The sequence below is a fragment of the Xenopus laevis genome, chromosome 2L (genome assembly GCF_017654675.1).
Source record: "Xenopus laevis strain J_2021 chromosome 2L, Xenopus_laevis_v10.1, whole genome shotgun sequence".
NCBI classification, from domain to species: Eukaryota; Metazoa; Chordata; class Amphibia; order Anura; family Pipidae; genus Xenopus; species Xenopus laevis.
This window is the reverse complement of record NC_054373.1, coordinates 93,725,152-93,751,208: the sequence shown is the minus strand read 5'-3', so window position 1 is coordinate 93,751,208 and position 26,057 is coordinate 93,725,152. Positions and strand designations below refer to the sequence as shown.

Below are 26,057 nucleotides of genomic sequence, written 5' to 3'. Positions count from 1 at the left end.
ATACAGAATAGAAATGTCACAATATAAGGCTGATTAGTAATTAATTACAGATAATTACTTCATGACAGAACATAAACCAGTACAGCTAGCATCTGAATTTAATAATCAGCTGTAGCATCAGCTTATATTACAGGCCAACCTCATTTTCTTCTTGATAATTTGCAACGAGTCCTAAACTTAGCTTCTCAGAGTCCGCTGATCATGTCAGTGTCGCAGACACTTTCCAAGATGGTGACCCCCTGTGATAGGTTTGAAGTCCTGGATCATTGCTGGTATTGAGAAGCTGAAACTTTAGGCTGGTGCAATAAGTTCATTATTTCAAATACGGCATTTTTTTGCCATATTCATTTTCATGGTTTAGTTCTCCTTTAAAAAAACATGCCCCTTAATGTGTTTACGGTATGTGTAATACAGTGGGTTGTTCTGGGCAGGTACTAATAGTTTATAAATGCCAAAAGCATGATCGCTGCCTGTCCCACATCTCATTCCAAAACCAATTTCTTTGACGCTCTACTCTTCTGGGAAGGCTTTCCACTAGATGTTTAACAATGTTGGTGGGATTTGCTTCCATTCAAATGTTTAAAGTTGGGCACTGATATTGGGGATCAGGCCTACCATGCATCAGCAGTCCTGTTCATCCCACAGATGATTAGGTGGTTAAGGTCAGGGCTTTATGCAGGCTGGTCAAGTACTTCCACTCATACTAAGAACACCAATTTAGAACTTTGCGGCGCTCCTGGAATCAGAGGTTAACCAGTATCAACACCTGTTCACAGATCACTTCCCCACTCTGACGCTTTCTTTTTGGAGTACTCCTCCACACACACGAAAATCTATAATTATAAAAAAGCGCAACAGCAGGGAATTGTTTCTAAGTGTAGTAGTTTTGTTTGTTTTTGTACAAGTACAAAAACAAACGAAACTACTACACTTAGAAACAATTCCCTGCTGTTGTGCCTTTTTATTATTATAGACTTCCACTCACATTCTGCAAACCAATTCTATATGAATCTTCGTTTGTGTACAGAGTTATTATGCTGCTGAAACAGGAATGGTGCCTTCCCTAAAAACTGTTGCCACAAAGTAGGAATCACAGTATTGCCATTATATGATGTGGTGCCTGCGTCAGAAATGATGGATATGGCTTAGCTCACCAATTCTAATATTTAGAGAAGGAGTCCACAAATCTTTGTACTTGGCATACAATTGATACAGGCTGTGGATAAAAGCCTCCTAGTTGATTCCCTAGTGTATGGACCACAGTTGAGTATTGAGTGATGCAGCTCCTGGGCAATCAGTTGGCCATCGTTTTCCAGACAATGTTTGATTTTGGAAGCAATTACTTTTTCGTCTTAGTGACTGGTTTATTGATGGGCCTATTTTAAGAAACTGTTTAGTTGATCTTCATGCATTATTAGTTGTCTTATTCTGCCTGCTTTCTGAATGCAGCTAAAAATGCTATCTATTTGATCTTTGGTGGGGGGTGTCACTGACCACAGCAACTAAATAAAAGATTGACAGCACGTGTGCTATTGATCTTCCATCTTGACTACCAACTGCTGCCTGGTTGCAAGAGTAATTAAGCTCCACCAATTAGATAGCACTAGCAATTTCAGGACTGTGAAACCACAAATACAAATATTTCAAAAATACAAAGTACATTTTTACTTATTGCAAATTATCTTAGAATACTGCTGTTTACTTAATAGTAAAATTTATTTTAAAGTGAACCTACCCCACCCATATATTCCATTCTGTTTCTCTTTATATGAATCTTTCAGTCTGGTAAGGAGATCCTTATAAAAACTACAAAAATAAATCGAATGTACTCTAGAAGTAGGCTTTGAGTATACAGTCATATGAAGAGTTTGGGAACCCCTCTTAATTCTTTGGAGTTTTGTTTATCATTGGCTGAGATTTCAAAGTTGCAACATCCTTTTAATATATAACATGCCTTATGGAAACAGTGGTATTTCAGCAGTGAAAGTTTATTGGATTAACAGAAAATATGCAATATGCATCATAACAAAATTAGACAGGTGCATAAATATTGGCACCCCAAGAGATATTATATCAATAATTAGTTGAGCCTCCTTTTGCAAATGTAACAGCCTCTAGACATCTCCTATAGCCTTTGATGAGTGTCTGGATTGTGGTATTTTTGACCATTCATCCGTACAAAATCTCTCCAGTTCAGTTTGATGGCTGCCGAGCAAGGACAGGCTGCTTCAAATCATCCCATAGATTTTCGATGATATTCAAGTTGGGGGACTGTGACGACCATTCCAGAATATTGTACTTCTCCCTCTGCATAAATGCCTTTGTAGATTTCGAAGTGTGTTTAGGGTCATTGTCTTGTTGGAATATCCAACCCCTGTGTAACTTCAAATTTGTGACTGATGCTTGAACATTATGCTGAAGAATTTGTTGATATTGGGTTGAATTCATCCGACCCTTGACTTTAACAAGGGCCCCAGTCCCTAAACTAGCCACACAGCCCCACAACATGATGGAACCTCTGCCAAATTTGACAGTAGGTAGCAGATGTTTTTCTTGGAATGTGGTGTTCTTCTTCCGGGATGCAAATCGCTTTTTGTTATGACCAAATGACTACATTTTTGTCTCATCAGTCCAAAGCACTTTGTTCCAAAATGACTGTTGCTTGTTTAAATGAGCTTTTGCTTACAACAAGCGACTCTGTTTGTGGCGTGAGTGCAGAAAGGGCTTCTTTCTTATCACCCTGCCATACAGATGTTCTTTGTGCAAATTGCACTGAATTGTAGAACGATGTACAGATACACCATCTGCAGCAAGATGTTCTTGCAGGTCTTTGGAGGTGATCTTTGGGTTGTCTTTAACCATTCTCACAATCCTCCGCATATGCCGCTCCTGTATTTTTCGTGGCCTGCCAGACCTGGCTTTTACAGGGACTGTGCCTGTGGCCTTTCATTTCTTGATTACATTCCTTATAGTTGAAACTGACAGTTTAAAACTCTGAGATAGCTTTTTGTAGCCTTCCCCTAAACCATGATACTGAACAATCTTTTTTTTCAGAGCTTTTGAGAGTTGCTTTGAGAATCCCATGCTGTCACTCTTCAGAGAAGAGTCAAACAGAAGCACAACTTGCAATTGGCCACCTTAATACCTTTTCTCATGACTGGACACACCTGCCTATGAAAGTCAACCAATTTGGTGTTGCCAGTAATCAGTATTGAGCAGTTAAATTAGCAAAATTACAAGGGTGCCCAAATTTTTGCACAGCCAGTTTTTCACATTTGATTTAATTTCATACAACTGAATACTGCTTCAGTAAAATCTTAATTCAGAAAACACCCCAGTACTCAGATGTTCCTGGGAAATGAAAGACATACCACTGTGTTCTTTTAAATTATTAAATTATTATGCAGGCTGAAAGGGGTTCCCAAACTTTTTCATATGACTGTAAATGTGACATAAATACATGAAACCTCTCCACATTCTTGTTTTCTGTCCCATTCAAACGCTGTTTTTGGGGTATCTAACATGCATTCCTTACATTTGGGCTCTGTAGAAGATGGGGAAGCAGAACAGCAAGCTGCGCCCTGAGTTGCTGCAGGATCTGCGCGAGAACACAGAATTTTCAGATCATGAGTTGCAAGAATGGTATAAAGGCTTCTTGAAGGACTGTCCATCCGGCATTCTAAATGTGGAGGAATTTAAAAAAATTTATGCCAACTTCTTTCCATATGGAGATGCTTCCAAATTTGCAGAGCACGTCTTCCGCACCTTCGACACCAATGGGGATGGAACCATCGATTTTCGGGAGTTTATTATCGCCCTAAGTGTTACATCTCGGGGAAAGCTGGAACAGAAACTCAAGTGGGCGTTCAGTATGTATGACCTGGATGGCAATGGCTATATCAGCCGGGAGGAAATGCTGGAGATTGTGCAGGTAACCAGATACCCTTCTCTGTGTGCTATTTTGCAGCTTATTTGAATAATGCCATTTATATAATACATAAGAGCCATGAATATCCTGTTAATTATATCCTTATAATACACAAAAGCTATGAATATCTTGTAAATTATATCCTTATAAACAGTGAGTTCTGATGTCATCAGTTATAAACAGTGAGTTCTGATGTCATTTCTGTCACATGACTCACTGAAATGTGTATATTATAATAAATAAAGTACCCCCAGTTGCAAAATATGAGGATATTATAAGTTAACTCTTGCCTTCTGCCTCGTGTTTTTATATGGTCATGAAACTCCTCGGTAACTTATAATATCCTTATAATTTACAAGAGGGGGTACTTTATTCATTATATAACGGTGCTTAGTGATGTCATTGGTTATATTGAAGCTAAGTGATGTCATTTCTGTCACATGACTCACTGAAATTTGTGTATTATTATAAATAAAGTGCCCCTAATGCAAAATATGAGGATTTTAGAAGTCACCTCGGAGTTCCATGACCGGTATAAAAACACTCGGCCTTTAGCCTCGTGTGATTATATGGTCATGAACTCCTCCTTAACTTGTATTATCCTTATATTTTACTTTGTTTGTAAACCACATATGCACATGCCAAAGCTATTGATATGATCGTTCTGTCGACCTCAATCAGAAATGTATTGGCCTTTCCTTTGCAACATGCCCAGTACAAGTGGCTAAGTGCGCAAAAAGATAATTCTACAAAGAAATCTCTATGCAATACTGCCCACCGAGTTTATTTGTATTTTGGAGTATTTTGCTGAGAGACAATTGTTATAATATAACACACAAAAAAGAGGAGGCAGACTTACAAATACTACTATTTAAATTCTGCATAAGTTGGCTTATACCCCATATTTTGATCATGTACATGGACTGATATCTAGTGCAGAGAGACTAGATTTTGTTACCACTAAAGCCTAATGATTGTAAGATATCGTTTATGTATCCATTGGATGCCTAGGTGTCACAAGTCAGTTAAAAATTACAATAAAATGTCCCAAATAAAGTGTTTTCCCAAGCAACAACTAATCAAAGGCTGTTAAACTTTCAAAATATGTCACTGGATTGCTGCAAAACAGAGCACAGGGAAAAAACAAGAAAAATAATAATAATGTAGTACTGTGCATGTACCACCAACAGTGAATGTAAACCACAACCTTTTTTCAGTGCAATTCTTATTTCAACAATATTGTGATACCATTTACCACCAAAATCACATAAATTAAGGTAAACTTAAAGGGATTCTGTCATGATTTATATGATGTAGTTTTTATTTCTAAATTACACTGTTTACACTGCAAACAATTCACTCTACAATATAAAATTCCTGAACCAGCAAGTGTATTTTTTAGATGTAACATTGGAGTGTAGGCAGCCATCTCAGGTCATTTTGCCTGGTCATGTGCTTTCAGAAAGAGCCAGCACTTTAGGATGGAACTGCTTTCTGGCAGGCTGTTTTTTTTCCTACTCAATGTAACTGAATGTGTCTCAGTGGGACCTGGATTTTGCTATTGAGTGCTGATCTTAGATCTACCAGGCAGCTGTTGTCTTGTGTAAGGGTTAGTTCTCACAAGGAGATTTTGTCGCCTGGCGACTAATTGCCTCGACTTCTGGTCGACAATCTCCCCGAACTGCCTTCTTGTGTCTTCCCATCTGCTATTATGAAAAGTCGCCTGCGCTAAAGCACATGCGGCTCTGCGTTTTCAGAAGTCGCCTGAAGTTTCCTCGTGAGGCAACTTCAGGTGACTTCTGAAAACGCAGCGTCGCGTGTTCTTTAGCGCTCGTTTGAACTAACCCTAAGGGAGCTGCTATTTGGTTGACTTCCCATTGTTCTGTTGTTAGGCTGCTGGGGGGGGGGGGGAAGGGAGGGGGTGATATCTTTCCAACTTGCAGAACAGCAGTAAAGAGTGACTGAAGTTTATCAAAGCACAAGTCACATGACTGGGGGCAGCTGGGAAACTGATTATGTCTCGCTCTATGTCAGATTTAAATATTAAAAAATCAGTTTGCTCTTTTTTAGAAACGGATTTCAGTGCAGAGCAGCACTATTAACTGATGTGTTTTCTTTTCCCATAACCGTATCCCTTTAAGTGATTGATTGTGTCCACAAAACAGATTTAGGAGAGGGATCCATCATAAAATCTCCTGCACATGTAGCAGCAGTTATACTCAAACATTTAAAACTTTAAAGGCTTATCAGGTGGATTTTTGCATCCAATCTTTGACTCCAAATAGTAACCAGTAGTAATATGTGAGTTGACCCAAAACCAGAGATGACCCATGGGTTGACCACAAGTTGGGTGGGTTTGGATAGAAATTTGGCCAACCATTGTGGGTTAGGGTTGAGGGCCGGTCAGACTGAGGAAATACACCCCTCCACTGCTCATGAAAATTCCCAGTCTAGGAACCAGAGGCACTCACAAAAGTACAGAGTGAGAAAACATGGGTACAAGTCGGGTGCAGGACCTATAATGGCATCATTTTGCGGGTTACGGTCGGATGTGGGTTAAGGTTTTGTGGATTAGGGGTCCAGTGCAGGTTGAGTTTTTCCTGACCCGCGCATTACTAGTTACCAAAACATTTCCCTGTTCCTTGTATACTGATAAAAGAAAATGTCATGTGCAGGAACCCTTTAAAAAACTTAATTAAAAAAAAAAAAAAATTTACACTGACAAGCATGTTATTTGTAGAAATGCTTTCGGTTAGCACTTGGTATTCAGCTGGCGTTCCCAAACCTCAACTGCATTTGCTCCGAGATCACACGTTGTTAGTAAATACTGGCAAGAAAGGGCCAGCAGGCAAGTCCGTCTCTAGAAGGAAGGTATAATGTATATATCTGATTTGGTTGCTGTAGGTTTACCCTGGTACAATACAATATGTAAATGTTAAAAATTAAGGGATAGAGCCTTTTTCCTTCAGAGAAAGTTGATCTGTTATCCCTTTGTCCTTGGTTGTGAATTAAATAGTATCCATTTATTGTGGGACATAGGGGTAGTGCTAGGAACAATGTATTGCTGAAAGCAAATACTAGGTCAATAAAGGCTTGCCACATTTATTGTTCTTGCACTATAAACTATAACTGTTATGCAATGTGCGAAAGACAAGTCATGATTTCTCTGAATAATGGATTTGGTGCATCTCATTCATATATAGCAATATGAATGATTTGCTCACAACTGTAGTTGTATATGCTGGGGCTCATTAATATATGTAAATGCATTACATTTGCATTGTTACAGCCTGTAGCTATTGTTGCTTTCATCGCTCAAACTGCACTGATAATTGCTTGTACTGAATTGGCATTTGTGTTATTAAATTAGCCCTTTTACCCCCCTGAATGGAATATTTGCTACTTGGTAGTTGAGGTGTAGCCAACCAGGCTTTCCTTTATCAGGGATAATAAAGACCTTTCAAAATAGATGTTGGTAATTATGACTCGAATCTTGCAACAGCTGGTATCTGTATGAGCATGGAAGGAAGGAGCTGACAAAAGCTTAGGGACCACATCTCTACCCATGATGTTTCTGCACTGAAAGTAGCCACTTCCAGCTAGTTGCTTAATGGCAACTGGCAGGGCACTTAATTTCTATAAATGATTCATTTTATCTCCCACACAGCATATTTTTACCAGAGAACAGGACAACAAATTTTCAGATTCTGGCTCCAGCCAGTGTCCCCATTTTATTTATTAATTGATATATAATGCGTTGCTATTATTTTCATGGGTTCTTGGTTCTTTTCCCAGGCAATATATAAGATGGTTTCCTCAGTAATGAAGATGCCAGAAGACGAGTCTACTCCAGAGAAACGCACAGAGAAAATCTTCCAACAGATGGACACAAATAACGATGGTAAGAAGTGGTGGGAGTTGCAGAAACACTGAGTTGATAAAAGAGTGGGTAGGTCGCAATCTGTGCTGCATGGATGATTTAAATGCACTCCTCATGGAAAAACTAGGTTAAACACCACTGACTTGAGTAATTATGATACCTGCATACTTAGTATAAAGAGAATAGGGGATGTTGCTTATCTGTAGGAATGAGAACCTCAAGAGAAGAGAATTGGTGGTGGGGTGTTGTCCTTCCTTGTAGCTAGTTAAAGTGTTCCAGGAGGATGGGGCAGGTAAGCACTGTACTGAAAAGGAGAAATAGATTGAAAACTGTAGTACCTGGAGTAAATAATACGGCAGTGGGAAGCTATGGGTGCTGTTGTTGAACCGAGATTATGGGGGGGGGGCTGTTGTAACAAAAGGCAAAAAGGGGGCTACTTGGTAGTGGTATGCCTGGGGAAAAAAAGGAATGGAAGGTGGATGTTGTATCTGGAGGAATAGAACTCATGTCCTGCTAGCATTCCCTGTAGGCTATGAGCCTTCATTCAACAGTGTTCCTAGGGGTATATCACTTCTCTCCATTTACTTTAATGAACTGCTTGCATATGAGTAGAGGCAGGGTGGTCCAGCATGGGTCTTTGTAGGTAGGTCTGTAAGGTGAGTCCCTGAAGCATTTTGTCTGCACTATTACATACAACCTGCCATTTTATTGTCTTATTTGGAGGTGGAGCACTCCTCCGCTTTCTCACTGATCAGGCTGAGAAAGCCTCATCCTAATGGCAGGAAGGTTTTAAAGAACTACACATACCTGTAGATATGGGAGATATGTCACCCATAATTAAATTTGCACTTCGGCGGGCAACATATCTTCCTATGTGCCATTGCCCTTTAAGGAACAGTAACACCAAAAAAATTGTGTTTTGAAGTGTGTTGTTCCACACTGGTAAAACTGATCAGTTTGCTTCAGAAACACTACTATAGTTTATATAAACAATCTGCTGTGTAGCAATGGCGGAAATTGATTTAGAGTTAAATGGCACAGGTTTATCTGCTATCTGCTGTGTAACCTGAGCCTTTTCTCCTTTGCATAGCTGCCCCCATGGCTACACAGCAGCAGTAGTAGTGTTTCTGAAGCAAACACAGCAGTTTTACCAGTGCAGGACAACACTGCATTATATTTGTATTACAGGTATTGAACCTATTATCCCAAATGATCGGGACCTGGAGATTTTCGCATAACGGATCTTTTGTATTATTTGTACCTATTATCCGGAATGATCGGGACCTGGAGATTTTCAGATAAAGGATCTTTTGGATTATTTGGATAAAATGGACTCTCTGTAATTCGGAGCTTTCTGGATAATGGGTTTCCAGATAACTGATTCCATACCTGTACTTTGAAATATTTCCAGTGCCCCAATCCCCATTGTTCCTGTATCGATGATGAAAATATGCGCAAATAAAAGGGAGGGTGATGGGGCAACGAACGTCAGTGGGTTTAGGGGTGCCTGCTATGTAAATCTGTCCCTGTCTATTTTTGTGTGTGTTGAACAAATAATGGGGATACATATAGACCATTTCTGTGATCAGAGAGGATAGGTGTTTAATAAACATTTTTATATTTTGCAGAAGTTGTCCTGTTAGACATCCGGTCACTCCAGCCTTTATACATTACATTTTTTGCTAACTAACTATATTAGAAATTTATTTTTTATTTTGCACAGTCTGTTTACCCAGTTTTTGTATTTACACAGAACTGTTCCTTTAAAGGGGAACTCCACAAAAACATAACTTAAGCTTTTTCAAAAAATAAACATTATTTCAAGCAACTTTGCAATATACATCTTTTAAAAAATATGCAGACTTTTCCTGATTTTTAATGGTTTCTGACAGTTCCCTAAGCCTAGCCCCCTGCTCTCCTGCTGATCTGTCTGACTACTTTGCTGAGCTGGTTGACTACTGTTACTTTGTATCAACAGCCAGCTGTCCTTATACTGCATTCTCCAAACCCCACAATTCCCTGGACATGGGATTTCAATAAGGAAAGGAACATTTGCAGTGCAATGCATTGTGGGTTATTGTAGGTAGTTCCTGCATGCTGTCAGTAAGCTGTGGAGTAGTTGTTACAATATGTAACATCAGTGTTTAGTACCTCCTTCCCTGCCAGGATATCAAATGATGCAGAAAGAGAATACCTGTTGAACATTTGTTTTTTTAGCATAGAAAATGTATACAAGTTGTGTTGAACTTCAGGTGTTCTCAGGTGTATAGGAAAACTGGGAATTCATAATGGCTGTAGTTTGTAGTGTTGCACCACGTTAATGTAAAAAAAAATGTCACTGTCCGTTGTCAAGTTGATGTCACATGTCATTGAGTTTGGATTTGGTTGAATTAATAAATTTGGCCACATCCAAATCTTGAAAAAAATTGGTTGGATTTGATCTCCCAATGTATTGCATATCTAGAGTTTGACATCCCAGTCCTACACTGATCTAGGTAGGAAAATAAATTATTCTACTGAGGGTATAGGTGTAGTATTGTGTCTGAAGGGAACTAGTTTCTGGGAACTGTTCCAAATGGGCAGTGCTCTGTCTACCATATATATCAAATAATTACATAACTGAAACCCATCCTTGTCTCTTCTGTACTCTTTTCTAGGCAAGCTCTCTTTAGAGGAATTTATTAAAGGTGCCAAGAGTGACCCATCCATTGTGCGTTTACTGCAGTGTGACCCTAGTACAGCTTCTCAATTTTAACACATCATCATGAGAAAAATCGAACTTCTTCCTGCACATGCGCCAAGGAGTGATCCTCTCCCTCTGCACAGCTGATTGTCCCAGAGTTCTCCTGGGCATTAGATGGACTTGAATGCACTGCCAACCTGTGAATCCTTTTCCCTTTATTTATTTATTTAAATCTAATTTTATATATGCTGTTAAGTAACAAAGGGTGCATGGGACAAATGAGCACTCAGGAATTGGGAAAATGCTAATGAATGGGAACCCTCAAATGTATTTAAAAGAAAAAAAAAATATATATATATATGTGCTGCCATTTAGAAGGAAGTGGGAAGCAGCATTCTTTTTGTCCTCAGCTCAGTGGAGCAGGTGGCAGTTTAACTGAGACCTAGTTTGGAAGCACTAACAGGAAATAACTATGCACATTCCATTTAGCATATTCATTAGGGACATCGTTAAAAGGGGTTCTTAGCATAAAATATCTAGTTTTGCACTGTTCTCAATCAATTCAGCCTTTCTCATTCCAAGGAGAGAAGTGGTTTGAATGGAGGCTATATGAGAAATATTCTGATCTTGCCTCATCCCACTAATTACAGCACAAGCTGTTAATGCTCAATTAGAAGATGAAAAAGCTGCCTGGGAATTTAGTGTAGTTAACCCTCCATTCTGAGGAATGTCTTTTAGGTATAGACTGTTCTATATATATATATACATATACATGTATATATGTTCTACATATATACATGTATACAATTTACCAGGGTGGACAAATTGCATTCTGTGTTCTCCCTTCTGTACTTTTTGGATTTGAGTATTCCCAGGTGGGACGTTGGGAGAGACACAGCATAAACAAGTACTTGTTTTAAGTTTTGTATTTATAAGTTTATTAACCACTGTGAATTTTCATTTAGTATATACATATGCCTGAATGAAATTCTGTATTTGGCAAATACAGTGATGCAGTTCTAATTTCATGGTATGTGCAGTAATTGATTGCATGGTTAATGTGTCTGCATGGGCATCAAATTGGCCTCTAGCCCTGCTAATACTTTTTTGGGGGCCTAATCTGCTGTACTATTTCTGTGCAAACTATAATCTTAAATGGACCCAGCCTATATGAGCAGTAGAGTTATGATACAGGTCAAAGACTTCATTAGAGTTTAGAGGAGTTATAATTGAATACTCTGTATGTATTGACAGCCTGTACTGAATGTTCTTCTGTATTATGCTACTGCATAATATATATTGCAGTATCACTCTTTGAAACAATCACAGCAGTGAATTTAGCACTACGCTATATGATTTTCTAACAGAAATAAAGTCTTGCAAGAGTGTGTGAGTATTGTCTTCTGTAACACCTTGAACGGACTAATAACATCTCACCCCTGATGCACATTTAACCCTCTAAATGTACATTAGCTGAGACAAATCTTCTACAAATCATAAATGCACTGCAAAGCATCACATCATAGTGGAATGCCTTTTGAATAATTTGCTGCTAGATTTATGTGCCCTTCAGAAAAATACAACTAAAGATGATATCATCACCTGTGAGTTGCAAACCATGCCTACTTCTCTTCAGGCAACAGCATATTATTGTACAGTTATAGATCTATAGTAGTGTGAGAGCATTTAGGATAGCAAATTAGCATTTGACCCAAAAATTAATTTTTGGTTTTCAGACTGGAACTCAGCCACATCCACCTCATCTGTGGTGTCAGCTTTCATGCAAGAACATATTCAATATATTGACTGGACCTTTTCATGTGAAGAACAGAATATCCTCATGGCCTAGAAATCTTGCTGCTTACTTCTTTTGCTCGATGACTGCAGTCCGCTGTTCTATTTGGATGGCAAGAACAATAAAGCAGTTTAAGTTCTCTGGAAACTGGAGATGGATGGGCTACCATCTAGTGCATGAGTTAAATACTAAAACTGCATATATGTTCCCAGCTTGTGTCATTGCCTAGCTCTTATCACAACATTACAGTGCATTCATCCTCTTCGTTCTGAGCATCCTGTTCTGTGATAACTGCATCATTCTTCTGGTGAATATGAAACGTGTCCTACAGAGAAGATGAACAACATGAAACCTAATATACTTATGTGCTACATTTTTTAATAGACCTACACATTCAATGCAGCAAAACAAAACTGATAAAAAAAAGACATCGCCGACTACATCATATGTGACATAAAGATTGAGTATTATCTACACCTAATACTAATAAAAAAATACTGTACTGTATCCTTTTGCCACCAGAGCTTTTCTTATTGTTGGCACCCAGACCTCACTCATCACTACTTATATTACAATAAGGCTTACAGATATTACTTGCATATAATTTAATTGTTCCAGATAAGAATATAATGTTTAGCATATCTATACATGGAATACTTGCCATGTATAGAGAGCAAGTATTCCGCTTGCCAGATTTGCAAGTTTGCCAGTGGTTTGCACAGCACTACATAGTGAGCAATGCAACTGTACAACTCATAGTGGGCCAGTCCAATCAAATTGCATTATAAAGTATACTGTTCATAGGAGTAAGGGTATACCAGACCAATGAAAGGGGATGACTTATTTGTAGATGCAAACCTGCAAACGAGTTTTTCATACAAGAGAATGCCACCATGTATGCATAATTTAAGGTTGTGAGACTGTTCATTTTATACCAGGTTATAAAAAATACCTTTTTCATGGTTAATTGACCATTGATTTAAATATGTGCTGCAGCCCAGATGGTTCCTAACTCACAAGGGCACACATACATGCTAGGTTACATCAGTGGATGAATGAACAGAGCTGTGTCTTTTACAGTTACAACTTCACAGAATCTGAATTATTTCCAATCAGGTAATCAGTAAGTGGCCACACAGAACTGGCTCGAATAAAAGATGTAAAAGGTCAATATTAATTATATGTATATGACAACTGCCTAAGGCTTTCTTCTTGGGTCAGGGTAGATCTAGGGGTGACGGTATCATTATTGCAGAGAGTGCAATTGAGATGTATGCAATAGAAGAGCAAAATTTTAATCTAAAAAAATGTAAATTTGGCTCTTAAATTTACCTAGGTTTGCATTTTGGTAAAATCCTTTAACAGTTCACCTTTTATATAAAATATCTGTTGGTTTAGTATTCTGAAGGTATACTTTTTCTTTGAAGGGGTAATCTGGTATCTCTAAATTATGCATATATGGTGGCATTCCTCTATATAAAAATGGCAGTTTGCTAAAAAAAAAAAAAAAAGTGACTTTTATTTACTCTAATAAATTCGAATATACTCGAAATTCGATTGGGATGTTATTTATAAAGGTAACGTTTTTTTATAAATATTTAATAACATACATTTAGCCAAGATCGTTACAGTTTAGGAAGTGTAGTAAGTGGAAGCATTAGCAACAAATAAACATTATTTCAGTACAGTATGAAACTACTGACAAAACTAGGGTACATTTTTAGTTTAGATCCAACTCACACCATGAGGTTCAGATTTTTTCGTATTTGGACTGCGTCCCTCTTGCTTCATAGGTCGGTTTTATTAGGGGATAGCCTTGTGAACCAATTATTTCCATGTCTTAACTGTTGGATGTCGGGGCCCCATCCAGTGCAGGGCTATGTTTTTCCTTGCATAGAATAGTAATGAGCAGTATCTATTTTTAGCATACTTGTACATTACATTTTCGTCTAGAACCCCCTGGAGGCATATAAGAGGATAGACAATTGTTGGGAAGTCAAAATGCTCAGTTAGTACCCTGAGAATTTTGATCCAAAACATCTTAACATCTTCAAATGGGTCACTGGACCTTTTCTATTGACTTACTGTATGCATGAACTCGGCAGGTTTTAGGCGAATAGTAGAATTCAAATTATTCCCAGGGTAAAGGTTTGATAAATTTAAAATTTGAATCAAGTTTGGATTATTCCCAACTCAAATTTGTGAGTTTTGACCAAAAATAAAATTCCAATTCTAATTTAGTATTCGACCCTTGATAAATCTGCCCCCAAGTCCCACATTAGGGAGTCTTTCTGGTATCAAGCTACTGATGTGAACAGCACTTTTTTTGACTGGCCCACAGGCCGGAGTGGTTCTAAAATACTTTAAAAGAATAAATATCAGAATTCATTATCACTCCCGCATTCCTCCGCCTGAGGTACATTCAGATTTAGGACAAATCCCTTTTTCTAAAAGCTGCTTTTCTGATGTAAGCTGGCTGAAACCAGTGAGAGGTGTATGTTACTGCAGCCCACCAAAACTGTCACATAAAAAATAAAAACAGCAAAAAATGTAGGCAACTTAGAAAGAGGAATTTCATGGTGCCCAAAGTTCTCATATCCACATTACAAAGATAAAAGACTGGGGCATGTTTGCACACGTGATCATATGTTTTTAGTTGTAGCAGCATTACTGCCCCTACATTTTCCAGAAGTCATGTCTTGCTTGGGCTTGACTTCTCTGTGCAATAAAAGGGTTGTTCACCTTCCAAACACTTTTTTCAGTTCAGTTGTTCTCAGATTGTTCCCCAGAAATACAGACTTTTTTCAATTACTTTCCATTTTAAATTTTTTACAGTTTTCCAAAATCTAAGTTAATAGTTGAATGTTCCTGTCTCTGGTGTTTGAGTCTGGCAGCTCAGTAATTCAGGTGCAGACTCTAAACTTTTACAATTTTGCAACATTTAGTTGATACATTTCTCAGCAGCAGGAGTATTAGGGCAAGGCCAGACGTGGCGTTTTTAAAAAAGCTCAAAAATAATAATACGCATAAACTGCACTACCACTGAAACTAATGGAAAATGCACTATAGCAATTCTCACAGGGCGCTTGTAAGCTGAAATCCGCCACAGGACACCAGTATTGGCGTTTTTTAGCAGAAATGCCAATATGTCAAGAAACTACCAAATCAATAGACTCTATGGGATCTGCAAGTTTGAAACCACACTCTAAGTAAATACGCAGCGTATTTTAAATATGGTCGCGAGATAAATGACACATATATACGTTTTACGGCCGGTGACGTAATGTATTGACGATCATTCCTGCTCCAATTGCAATGTAAATAGTTTTTCTATTTCTACATAGCTTTTCTATTTCCAGCCAGCGGAATGAAATGTATCAACTAAATGTATCAATTTAGATACAGGGTCAGTGACCCCCCCTCCCAGAGCTGCTTTAGAAGGTGAAACATGACACTTTACACTTCAATATTGGAAAAACTGTGACACATAGACAATAGAAAGTAATTTGAAAAAGTCGCTATTTCTGGTGATCTATCTGAAAACAACTAGTTGTTTGAAGGTGAACAATCCCTTTAACTCTTTGCCGGCAACTAAAAGCAAAGGCATTTCGGGAATCCTCCTTTAAATAGCTTTGCCTCTACCTATACGGCCACTACAATACTCACCTGTCTCTTGCGGCAGAGTCTAATGTCCATCAACTTGAAGACAGTAAGGAAGCAGCGTACGCTGAACACAACTTCTGCACCATCCAGTAGGATGGAGATCACCCACAGACAAAGAGTAGTGCTCTGTATATATAAAGATAATAGTGTATGAGTACAGTGTGCATGGGGTCATTTCTGGTATTTTGCCAAAACACATTGAAAAGGGTTTACAAAAAATGTTCTGGATATAATACAACATAGAATCTATGGTCTCTAAACAAGGACATAACAGTCTGAACAAATAATTAGTCTAAACAAATTCGCCTGTGTCTGCAATTACATTAGTGACTATCCAGCGCATTTCTATGCATTAGAGTGTGTGCATATATAGAACCTATAGAAGGCTCAACTAGCACTGTTTTAACATGTTTCTTGTTATGTCTAGTTCTTATGGCAGTCAGGCCCAACACAGCATAGAGACCTTAAAGGGATACTGTCATGGGAAATTTTTTAAAAAAAAATTAATCAGTTAGTAGTGCTGCTCCAGCAGAATTCTGCACTGAAATCCATTTCTCAAAAGAGCAAACAGATTTTTTTATATTCAATTTTAAAATCTGACATGGGGCTAGATATTTTGTCAATTTCCCAGCTGCCCCTGGTCATGTGACTTGTGCCTGCACTTTAGGAGAGAAATGCTTTCTGGCAGGCTGCTGTTTTTCTTTCTCAATGTAACTGAATGTGTCTCAGTGAGACATGGGTTTTTACTATTGAGTGCTGTTCTTAGATCTACCAGGCAGCTGTTATCTTGTGTTAGGGAGCCGTTATCTGGTTACCTTCCCAATGTTCTTTTGTTTGGCTGCTGGGGGGAAAAAGGGAGGGGTGATATCACTCCAACTTGCAGTACAGCAGTTAAGAGTGATTTAAGTTTATCAGAGCACAAGTCACATGACTTGGGGCAGCTGGGAAATTGATAATATGTCTAGCCCCATGTCAGATTTCAAAATTGAATATAAAAAAATCTGTTTACTCTTTTGAGAAATGGATTTCAGTGCAGAATTCTGCTGGAGCAGGACTATTAACTGGTTCATTTTGAAAAAAATGTATCCCTTGTGAAATAACACAATTTTAAACCATAATATCTTTCCCAGCTAAGCTTTATGAAAGAATTTCAGTAGCCTAAAGATTAATCCTTCCACTTGTCCTTTCAGAAGAATGAAAAGAAATCTTCCAATTAACCCATGCTTATTTTCATACTATAAGTTTAAATACAGCTTACGTGAATCATGCTATTAAAGCTTTTTACGGCTGTTATGCCTGGATGTAAACCTTACATAGATTCTTGTAGGATCAAAGGGACACTCATATGAGATCTGAATTAGTTCCAGGTTGGTAAAGGCACATGATGACATCAGCGTACGACCTTTATTCCCCACCGTGATGATTACAGACACAACCAGGTCCACCACACAGGCCACAGAAAGGATCGCATTAATTATACCAAGTACCAACACTGTCCAGCGCTGCAAGATAGAATATAATTTCAATATATGTAAGGGAGCTAGAAACATACATAAATGTTTAGAGGACATATTGTTCTTACCAGCGGTAAATGTGCCAGGTACCTAGACAGGACAATAGCAGTTATTCCACATGTGATACTCTATAACACAAAAAAGAAAATATGTTTGAGTAGGCTGCATTGTAATTAGATATACAGTGTACAATGTAATGATACAGATTGAAGAGGTCTTAATTCTACATTCTTATGAGCTTTCATAAAGATGTATGCAAATAAACTGACACCTAGGGGCAGATTTATTAAGGTTTGAATTGTAAATTCGGATTAGAATTTTCGAGTTGGATTTTTGGTCAAAACTCACAAATTCGAGTTGGGAATAATCCAAACTCAAATTCGAGATTTATCATACCTCGACCCTGGGAACAACTGGAATTCGATAGTATGCCATATAAAACCTGCCAAGTGTACGTAGAAGTCAACGGCAAAGGTCCAGTGACCCATTTGAAGATGTAAATAGCCTTCTTGACATTCAAATTTTTTTTTGAGAAAAAACTTTATTCGAGTTAAGTCTTATTCAATCGACTCTGTAATATTCGTTTGAGTTTTAGACACGTTTTTTCTTAAATAAGATACTATTTGAGGTCATTCGAGGTAAAAATAAAACCTCTATAACTTGACCTTTGATAAATCTGCCCCCTGATAACTACAATATATCAGTTGAAATCTAGGTTGGTGTTTATAAGCTTTATCAAGTAAAGGTTAAGTCAATTCCTCACTGCTCTTCACGCTGGATCCCTCATTGATGGCTTTTTTGGGCTAGCTGGCCCTGCAGTTTGGGAAAAATGGCATGTTAATTGAACTATCTATAGAGTACCAGACTTAAAAATATGCTTTCTCTTTATGTAAGGCAAAATGCACCGCCTACTGCAAAGTAGTAATCATGTGACAATTTACATGCCCTGTAATATAGGCAGTTTATTAGTGGTCACATATTCAAATTGTCCACGAGACTATGGCATCTGTTTAGTGTAAAAGAATATGATTATGACTTACACCAGGTAAATTCTCAAAAAAGCATTAAAGCCAGTTTACTATACTGTGATCATTTCTCTTATTGCAGATTTTTGGCCCACAAATGTAGTTTTGCTTATTATCACATCCATAGTACATTAGCTGTTTTGCAGCATTATCCTTGAACTTAACAGATGTATGCTCATTTTATTTTAATACTTAGCTAAAGACTATGCAGTACAGAAAGGCAGTCTTTCAAATTGTCTATATCAAGTAACAACAAATGGAGGGAACAAACATTGTGTATTTATACTATGAATGCTACAAAAAACTTTAGTTGGGGTTTGTTTTTGATCACACAATATGGATAATGTCATAACTATACATACTATGTTTTAATCATATATCTGTGACATTACAGGTATAAGACATCATTTTATTTACAACTTTGTTACTGAAAATGTGGGGCCAGCTTTATTTGTGAGGCTTGCTTGCACCTGAATTGAGGTTTGTGGATTCCTTTGTCCTGTTAGATAGAAGTAGATGTAAAAATGTAAATAGCTGTAGTCTGCAGATACCTGTAAGTCTAATTGTGTTATATAATGAAGAATTTATCCACTATTATATAATATAGGGATATTATGAGTCATCGAGGAGTTTCATGACCATATAACTTTTATACTGGTCATGGAACTCCAAGGTGACTTTTAATATGCTCAAATTTTACAACAAGGGGAGCATTATTTATTGAAAAACACAAGTTTTAGGATGTCATGTGACAGGATTTACACTAACTAAACATAGATCATGACTTATGACATTAGAGCCATGCATATCGTGTACATTATATCCTAATGAAAGGTGCTTAGTGATATTATAAGTTATAAGTTACTGGTACTTAGTGATGTCATTTCTGTCACATGACTCACTGAAACTTGAGTACTGTAATAAATAATGTAACACGTTTTGTATAATATTAGGGTATTTAAAATAATTTTACAATAAGAAGAACATTATTCACTTTATAAAGCACAAATATGTACTTAAATTGCACCTACCAGTATCGTCGATACTACAGCAGTGATATTGGCCACAGAATATTGCAGTGCCACAGCATCTTGCAGCTGAACCAAGTGTCTCAATACCAATCCATGTACAATGGCACCAATTATGAAATTGAGGTGTCCGATGACGATCAAAATCAGGCCAAGCTTCATCAGAAACTTCCCAAACCTTGCAGAGTCCATTTCCTCTGTATGGAACAAAAGGGCATCATAAGAAAGGAGAGGGGATAATTGAACTGTCTGTTAAATAAGGATCCCACACCCCTATTGCTTTATTTGGTTTACCTTGTTTAATGTGCCCAGTGGAAAAAGCCATCTTTAATAATTTCATATCTTAAAAATATTGCTCTTTGTATTTGACAACACTGTAGTGTTTGTGAAAGAAACCAATAAACCCCAATGCTTCCAATATTAAAACCATATGTAAACCAAATTATTGCCGTCCGCCTCCATACGCTGCTTGGCCTGTGCCTCCACTACCAACATCATAATTCAACCAGATTATCCTCCTGCTCTTTTGTTACTGTAGCTATATTTATGTACCACCACAAGAAGCCATAACTGGCAGCAATGCTGGGCCAAAGGGTGAGGGGGCCCAAGGCAAGTGCCTGCCCTGATCACCCCAAAATCCCATTCTTCATCAGCTCTGCAAAACTTGGCACACCAACCCCCCCCCTCATGTGTGACTTGTCCATCAAAATTCCTGCCCTAGTTATGTGCCTTTTCTGCCTATCCCTAGGTCTGGTCAATATTGCCAGCAACAGGAAACCCCTTTCATTTTTCTTTAGATGTATCAATATTTAGAGCCCCCTCTTGACATCCAACAGGCATCTTTACAATTCCCAGCACAAACCAATTGAGCGTGTTATGAATAGGGATGCGCTGAACCCTGGATTTGGCTGGATCCAAACAGGCCTGACTGAACTGAATCAGAACTCTTATAGGAAAACTATACCCTCAAACAATGTAGGTTTCTATAAAAATATCAAGAAGCTTATTAAAGAGGCATTCAGTGTCTAGTGCAGTAAAAGATGGAGTTAACTTACCCAAAAATACAGTGGGTCCAGGTGCTCGAGCCCCAGACCTTCAGCTCAGGGAGGCAAATAGATAATGAAGGGCTGGCACATACTAGACCACACTCAGTAGATTGATGTAGTAAAAAAGTATTTATTTAAGCAAAAAACATCACTGCAAAGCCAAGCCCGTTTCGTGCCTCAGGGGCACTTGTATTCAACCACCAATCCAGAGAGGCAGTAATTGGAAATGGACCAATCAGAAACATTTTTTGAAAAGCCAATCCAAAACATCATAACAGATTAGGTACAACCATTAATTAACCTATAAATAGGATTTTGAAGTACAAAGGTTAAAAACCAGAGATATTTTTACAAAGAAATAGGGCAGTTAAATAGCATTCATATATGTATATAGTTTAAATAGGATGACAAAGTTCAAATATTAAGTTACATTACTGCCTCTCTGGATTGGTGGTTAAATACATGTTTGTGATTGGTCCCTTTTCATTTAAATATGACTACATGGTCTAATGTTTATTCAGCCTATGACTAAGTGCCCCTGAGGCACGAAACACGTTAGGCTTCGCTGTGATGTTTTTTTGCTTACATAAATAATTTTTTACTACATCAATCTACTGAGTCTGGTCTGGTATGTGCCAGCCCTTTATTATCTATTTGCTCTATAAAAAGATATTTCATAAAACAGCTCATATGTAAAACCCTGCTTCATGTAAATAAACCATTATCATAATAATATGCTTTTTTATTAGTATGTGCCATTGGGTAATCATAAATAGAAAATTGCCATTTTAAAAAATAAGCCCCCCCAGGGATCCTATGATTCATCATATACACAAACAGACCACACATGTTAGAGAACATGAGCCATTTAACAGACAGAGTTCTGTCTTTTGCTCCCACATGTCTTCCTGTTACAGTTAGAGTTGTAGTATTTCTGGTCAGGTGATCTCTTAAGGTGGCCATACACGGGCCGATAAAAGCTGCCGACAGACCGTGTCGGCAGCTTATTGGCCCGTGTATGGGGGCCCCCGACGGGCTTCCCCGATCGAGATCTGGCCTTCTCGATCGGATGGGATTAAAAATCCCGTCGGATCGCGGCCGCATCTGTTAGTTGATGCGGTCCCGTGATCCGACCGCCCGTTTGGCGAACGCTAGGATCCGATCGTTGGGCCCTAGGGCCCACGATCGGATCAGCCCGATATTGCCCACCTCAAGGTGGGCATATCGGAGGGAGATCCGCTCGTTTGGCGACATCGCCAAACGAGCGGATCTATCCGTGTATGGCCACCTTAAGGCAGCACAGAGACCATCTGTTGCCTAAGTATTCATTTTGGGATATCGTTTTCCTTTAAAATCATGTCACTTTTGGTCATGTGACTAATGAGATTCAAATTCTGTTTGGGATCACCTGAATCCTTCCTGAAAGATTTGGGGTTGGCTTGAATCCTGAAAATAGGATTTTGGTGTATCCCTAAAATTACGTTTAGGGGCATATTTATCAAGGGTCGAATTTCGAATTGAAAAAACGTCTAAATTCTAATTCAAAAAGACCAACCCAAATTAAGTTGAAGGTTTTTTTTTTTTGGTCAAATAGGTCCGTTTTTGATCGAATGGGTCCGTATTCGGCTGAATTCGAATCATACGAATCAACGAAATAGCGCATTTGATCGAATTCGAGGTCCCCCATAGGCTAAAACAGCAATTCAGCAGGTTTTAGATGGCCACAGTCTAATTTTTAAAGAGACAATACATGATAAATTTCGATATTCTAATGTTTTCCAAATTCAAATAGAATTTGGACTATTGCCTAGTTGAAGTACACAAAAAATGCATCTAATCCATATTTTAAGTATTTGGCAAATACCAAATCCATCACAAAATGTTAGACTGCATCCTGAACTAAATCCAAACCTTAACAAATAAGAGCAAAAGCTCTTGTAGCACATGGAAAAATTGCACCTTCGGTTGTCTAGTGGTCTAAAGTCATGACCTTATAGAAGCTGATTAAGATGAGCCAGGCACTCCAAATCCATACCTTGCAAACACTGCTGAAATTAAGACCTATCAATGTTTTAATTTTTAAATTTCAGGGGAAAACTGCAGGACAGGGTAGTACAATGGATATTTAAAGGGATTGGTTTTATTTATTTATATTTTTTCATATATAAACAAGCTGCAAGATGGGACATTTCTCTGGCAGTTTCTGGGTCTACTGGAAGTACCACTGTGGATTATAGAAACTGTAATTATTAACAAATGGTATGTTATCTATCAGATAACTACATTCACTTTACTGGGAAAGAGGCAGTGACTCTAGGGTCATTTTGGATTAAATCTGCTGACCAAAGGAAAATGAAAATGTATCCAAACTGCTAAAAGAATTTCACTGTTCACACTGGGGTGAGGTTTAGGAAGGAAATTGTTATATGAGAAGCATAAATCTTTGTAATAATTCCATTGTGTACCCTACATTTTATGTTTTGATTTATGCAATGTTAGAACAATTATTTAGGCCCCTAAACTTTGGTAATAAGTAATAAATATTAAAAGTGCTTACACAGTGCCCCACTTGGCATCCCAGCAATATCAGGGTTTGTTTGCTCTGTAGTTACATCCCTGAGACTTAAGATTTACCTACTAAAACAAGCTCAAATTTTCATCATCGGGACCAGAGCAATGGGATTGGAAATGTAAAAAAACAATATCTCTTGCAAATTGCCAGTGTATCTGAACCAATGTGGGTGTGGTTGGGGAGGGGTTGGGAGCAGTCCGTAGCCGGAAGAGTGAGCCCATACACGGGAGATCCGCACGCCGGTGTATCCAAAAAGAACCGCTCTGGCCGCGGCTTGTAGGTACTTCAGGGGATAGAGAGACGGACTTCACCGGACAACATGATGGTCACGTGGAAACCAGCTTGATAAAATTGAATATACTTTATTGAAACTCCATCTAAAATCACATGCGGGCAGGGGATGTCTGCTTGATGCGTTTCGTGACCTCTATGTCACTTCATCAGAAGCATGGTTGGGGAGCATGCCGCCCCCTAACATCCTGCCGCCCTAGGCCCAGGTCTTGGTGGCCTCCACAAATCCGGGCCGGCTCACTTGAGGACATGGTGCTTCTGAAAGCTATACAAATGGCTATGTTCACGAAAGACTAGTAGCATAAATAAATCTGCACTCTGATTTTATAACATATTTTTAAACATTTCGTCTACAGCAGCTAAAATTCTAGAAAAACAACACGCGACCTAATCTCAAAATAAGGCAGATGTTATACAAATTGTAGGGGGCTAATCCCCAAAGTGGGCCAAATTCAGTATTTGGGAAGTGCTTGATTCCAACTGTAATTTGTAACCTAGAATGATTATTTGATATTTTGGTTACTCCTAAAACTATAGATGTTTTATTGGTTTACCAATATTTTTAGATGCCTTTAACAGCCTCAACAAATTGTGAACCTTGAAGAAATCTCGGCAAGCACTCCGGACGCCACTCGTAGGGTAAAAAGTAACTTTATTTCAGCTAATTAAAACATCAATCCTATGTTGATTGATTGATGTTTTAATTAGCTGAATTAAAGTTACTTTTTATCCTACGCGTGGTGTTCGGAGTGCTTGCCGAGATTTCTTCAATTTGTTCAGACACCTCCTGCTACAGGTTTGGGGCAATGCACCCGGAACACTCGGTTTATTTGGTGAGTGCATTTTCCATTTGTTGCAGTTTTGCTTAAGAGTTGGATATTACACAAGTGTGGGAACTGGGGTTTTTACACCCAGGTCAGAATATTTACAAGGTGAGCGCTTCTATTTGAGGTGCTTTATTGCTACATCGAGTTGATACATACTTGGGGCACATTTACTTAGGGTCGAATATCGAGGGTTAATTAACCCTCGATATTCAACTGTCGATGTTAAATTCTTCGACTTCGAATATCAAAATCGAAGGATTTACCACAATTCATTCGATCGAACGAAAAATCGATTAAATCCTTCGAATCGAACGATTCGAAGGATTTTAATCCATCGATTGAACGAAATTCCTTCGATAAAAAAAAGCTTAGAAAGCCTATGGGGACCTTCCCCATAGGCTAACATTGAGGTTCGGTAGGTTTTAGGTGGCGAAGTAGGGGGGTCGATTTTTTTTTTAAATTGACAGTACTTAAGACTATCGAATGATCGAATCGTCGAACAATTTTTAGTTTGAATCGTTCGATTTGAAGTCGAAGGTCGAAGTAGCCAATTCGATGGTCGAAGTATTTTTTTATTCTATTCTTTCACTTGAGCTAAGTAAATGTGCCCCACAATGTTATAGTCAAAGCTCTGATGTAGTAGCAACCTGTGTTTATAATTTACAACTTTGGATTGAGCTGCTTTCAATTTCTGTATATATTAAATTGTGAACCTTAGCTAGTTGGTTAAACTAAACAAGTATAAAAACCCATTGATTTAAGGTGCCATTTTACTTGCTTGACTGGTAAAAATGATTCAAATGGGCTCATTTATGGAAGTCACAAACTGGAGCCCTTAAAATGACAACCCTTAGCACTCATCCTTATTATTATTAACATTATAATTAACATTAATTTTTATAGCGACAGCATATTTCGCAGCAATTTAAAGTAAATGTGTGTATACAACGAACAATCCATAGAACAATCTTTAAAGTATTTACTTCCTTGGACTCTTCATCTGTTGGTGCAAGGCAGACCATAGCCAGGTGGTAAATACAGGGTTCCCCTGCACCTTGATAGTTTGATTGAAGTCTGAATGAAACACAAGCTAATGTACACTCAAGGGAATGCCCCTTTACTCAGAGCTTTGCACTTTGCACCTTACTTGATAAATAAGGCCTATAGTGGCAATGGTATCAAATGGAAAGAAAGGTAGGCAGTGGCAATGGCATTCCTACACCAAGCTAAGGAAAAGGAGAAACTAAACCAAACCCACGCACATTAAATTGAAACTGAGCAAGTCTGATGACCGGTTGGTCCTTCTTTATTCTAAACTGGTTCATCATTAATTCCCCACAATAATGAACTTCATCCTCAGCCGGCAACACTGCCTAAATCTATAAATCCACTCAAGCTTTACCCAGCCGACAGAGAGGAGCTATGGCGTCACACCCAGTACAGGACAATACAGGAGGAAAGTGTTATGGCTTCTTGTGAAGGGGCACTGCCATCTGATCCTCTCAGTGTCTGCGTTTAGGGTGTGCCATTTGTGTGTTTCAGTTGAAGAAGTGAAGCAACAGAGAAGAGACCGTGCCACTGTCTATCTTGTATAGGAGCGCCATAATGTACTTTTCAATGTAATAAATAATTTCAATGTTACTTACTGGGCCCGCACATGGTTTTTACACTGTGTGCCTCTCTCTCCTTCAGTTCCCAATTACGGCCGCTTCCTACGTTTCAACTGGCCGCTTTCCTGCTCAATAGGTATTTCAGCTCGGACCTCCCCCGGGAGGAACCAACTCGCAGCAGCCAGGTAAAGTGCG

The 26,057-nt window shown here is 38.4% G+C and overlaps 2 protein-coding genes across 5 annotated transcripts in view; one reads left to right on the top strand and one right to left on the bottom strand.

Moving 5' to 3' along the window:
• hpca.L (hippocalcin L homeolog) overlaps positions 1-11,877 on the top strand; it is a 15,458-nt gene extending 3,581 nt beyond the window's left edge. For all 4 annotated transcript variants that reach the window (XM_018246788.2, XM_018246787.2, XM_041582180.1 and 1 more), the window contains 3 exons: positions 3,551-3,931; positions 7,724-7,829; positions 10,466-11,877. In XM_018246788.2, the coding sequence (XP_018102277.1) occupies positions 3,554-3,931; positions 7,724-7,829; positions 10,466-10,563 (582 nt within the window). In that variant the 5' untranslated portion in view covers positions 3,551-3,553 and the 3' untranslated portion in view covers positions 10,564-11,877. The remainder of the gene's footprint in view (positions 1-3,550; positions 3,932-7,723; positions 7,830-10,465) is intronic.
• On the bottom strand, positions 11,403-26,057 carry tmem54.L (transmembrane protein 54 L homeolog). The gene is made up of 6 exons (XM_018246785.2): positions 25,899-26,057; positions 19,520-19,713; positions 17,532-17,591; positions 17,263-17,451; positions 15,953-16,075; positions 11,403-12,611 (listed from the first exon to the last, which is right to left on the bottom strand). The coding sequence occupies exons 1-6, from the start codon at positions 25,909-25,911 to the stop codon at positions 12,522-12,524; spliced, it is 669 nt and encodes a 222-aa protein (XP_018102274.1). The 5' UTR covers positions 25,912-26,057; the 3' UTR covers positions 11,403-12,521.

Excerpts from the sequence above, each read along its gene's own strand:
- tmem54.L (XM_018246785.2), bottom strand. Across the intron at positions 17,592-19,519 it reads CTGTAGTATCGACGATACTG|AGTATCACATGTGGAATAAC; the intron begins GTAGGTGCAATT and ends TTTGTGTTATAG. Across the intron at positions 17,452-17,531 it reads ACCTGGCACATTTACCGCTG|CGCTGGACAGTGTTGGTACT; the intron begins GTAAGAACAATA and ends TCTATCTTGCAG.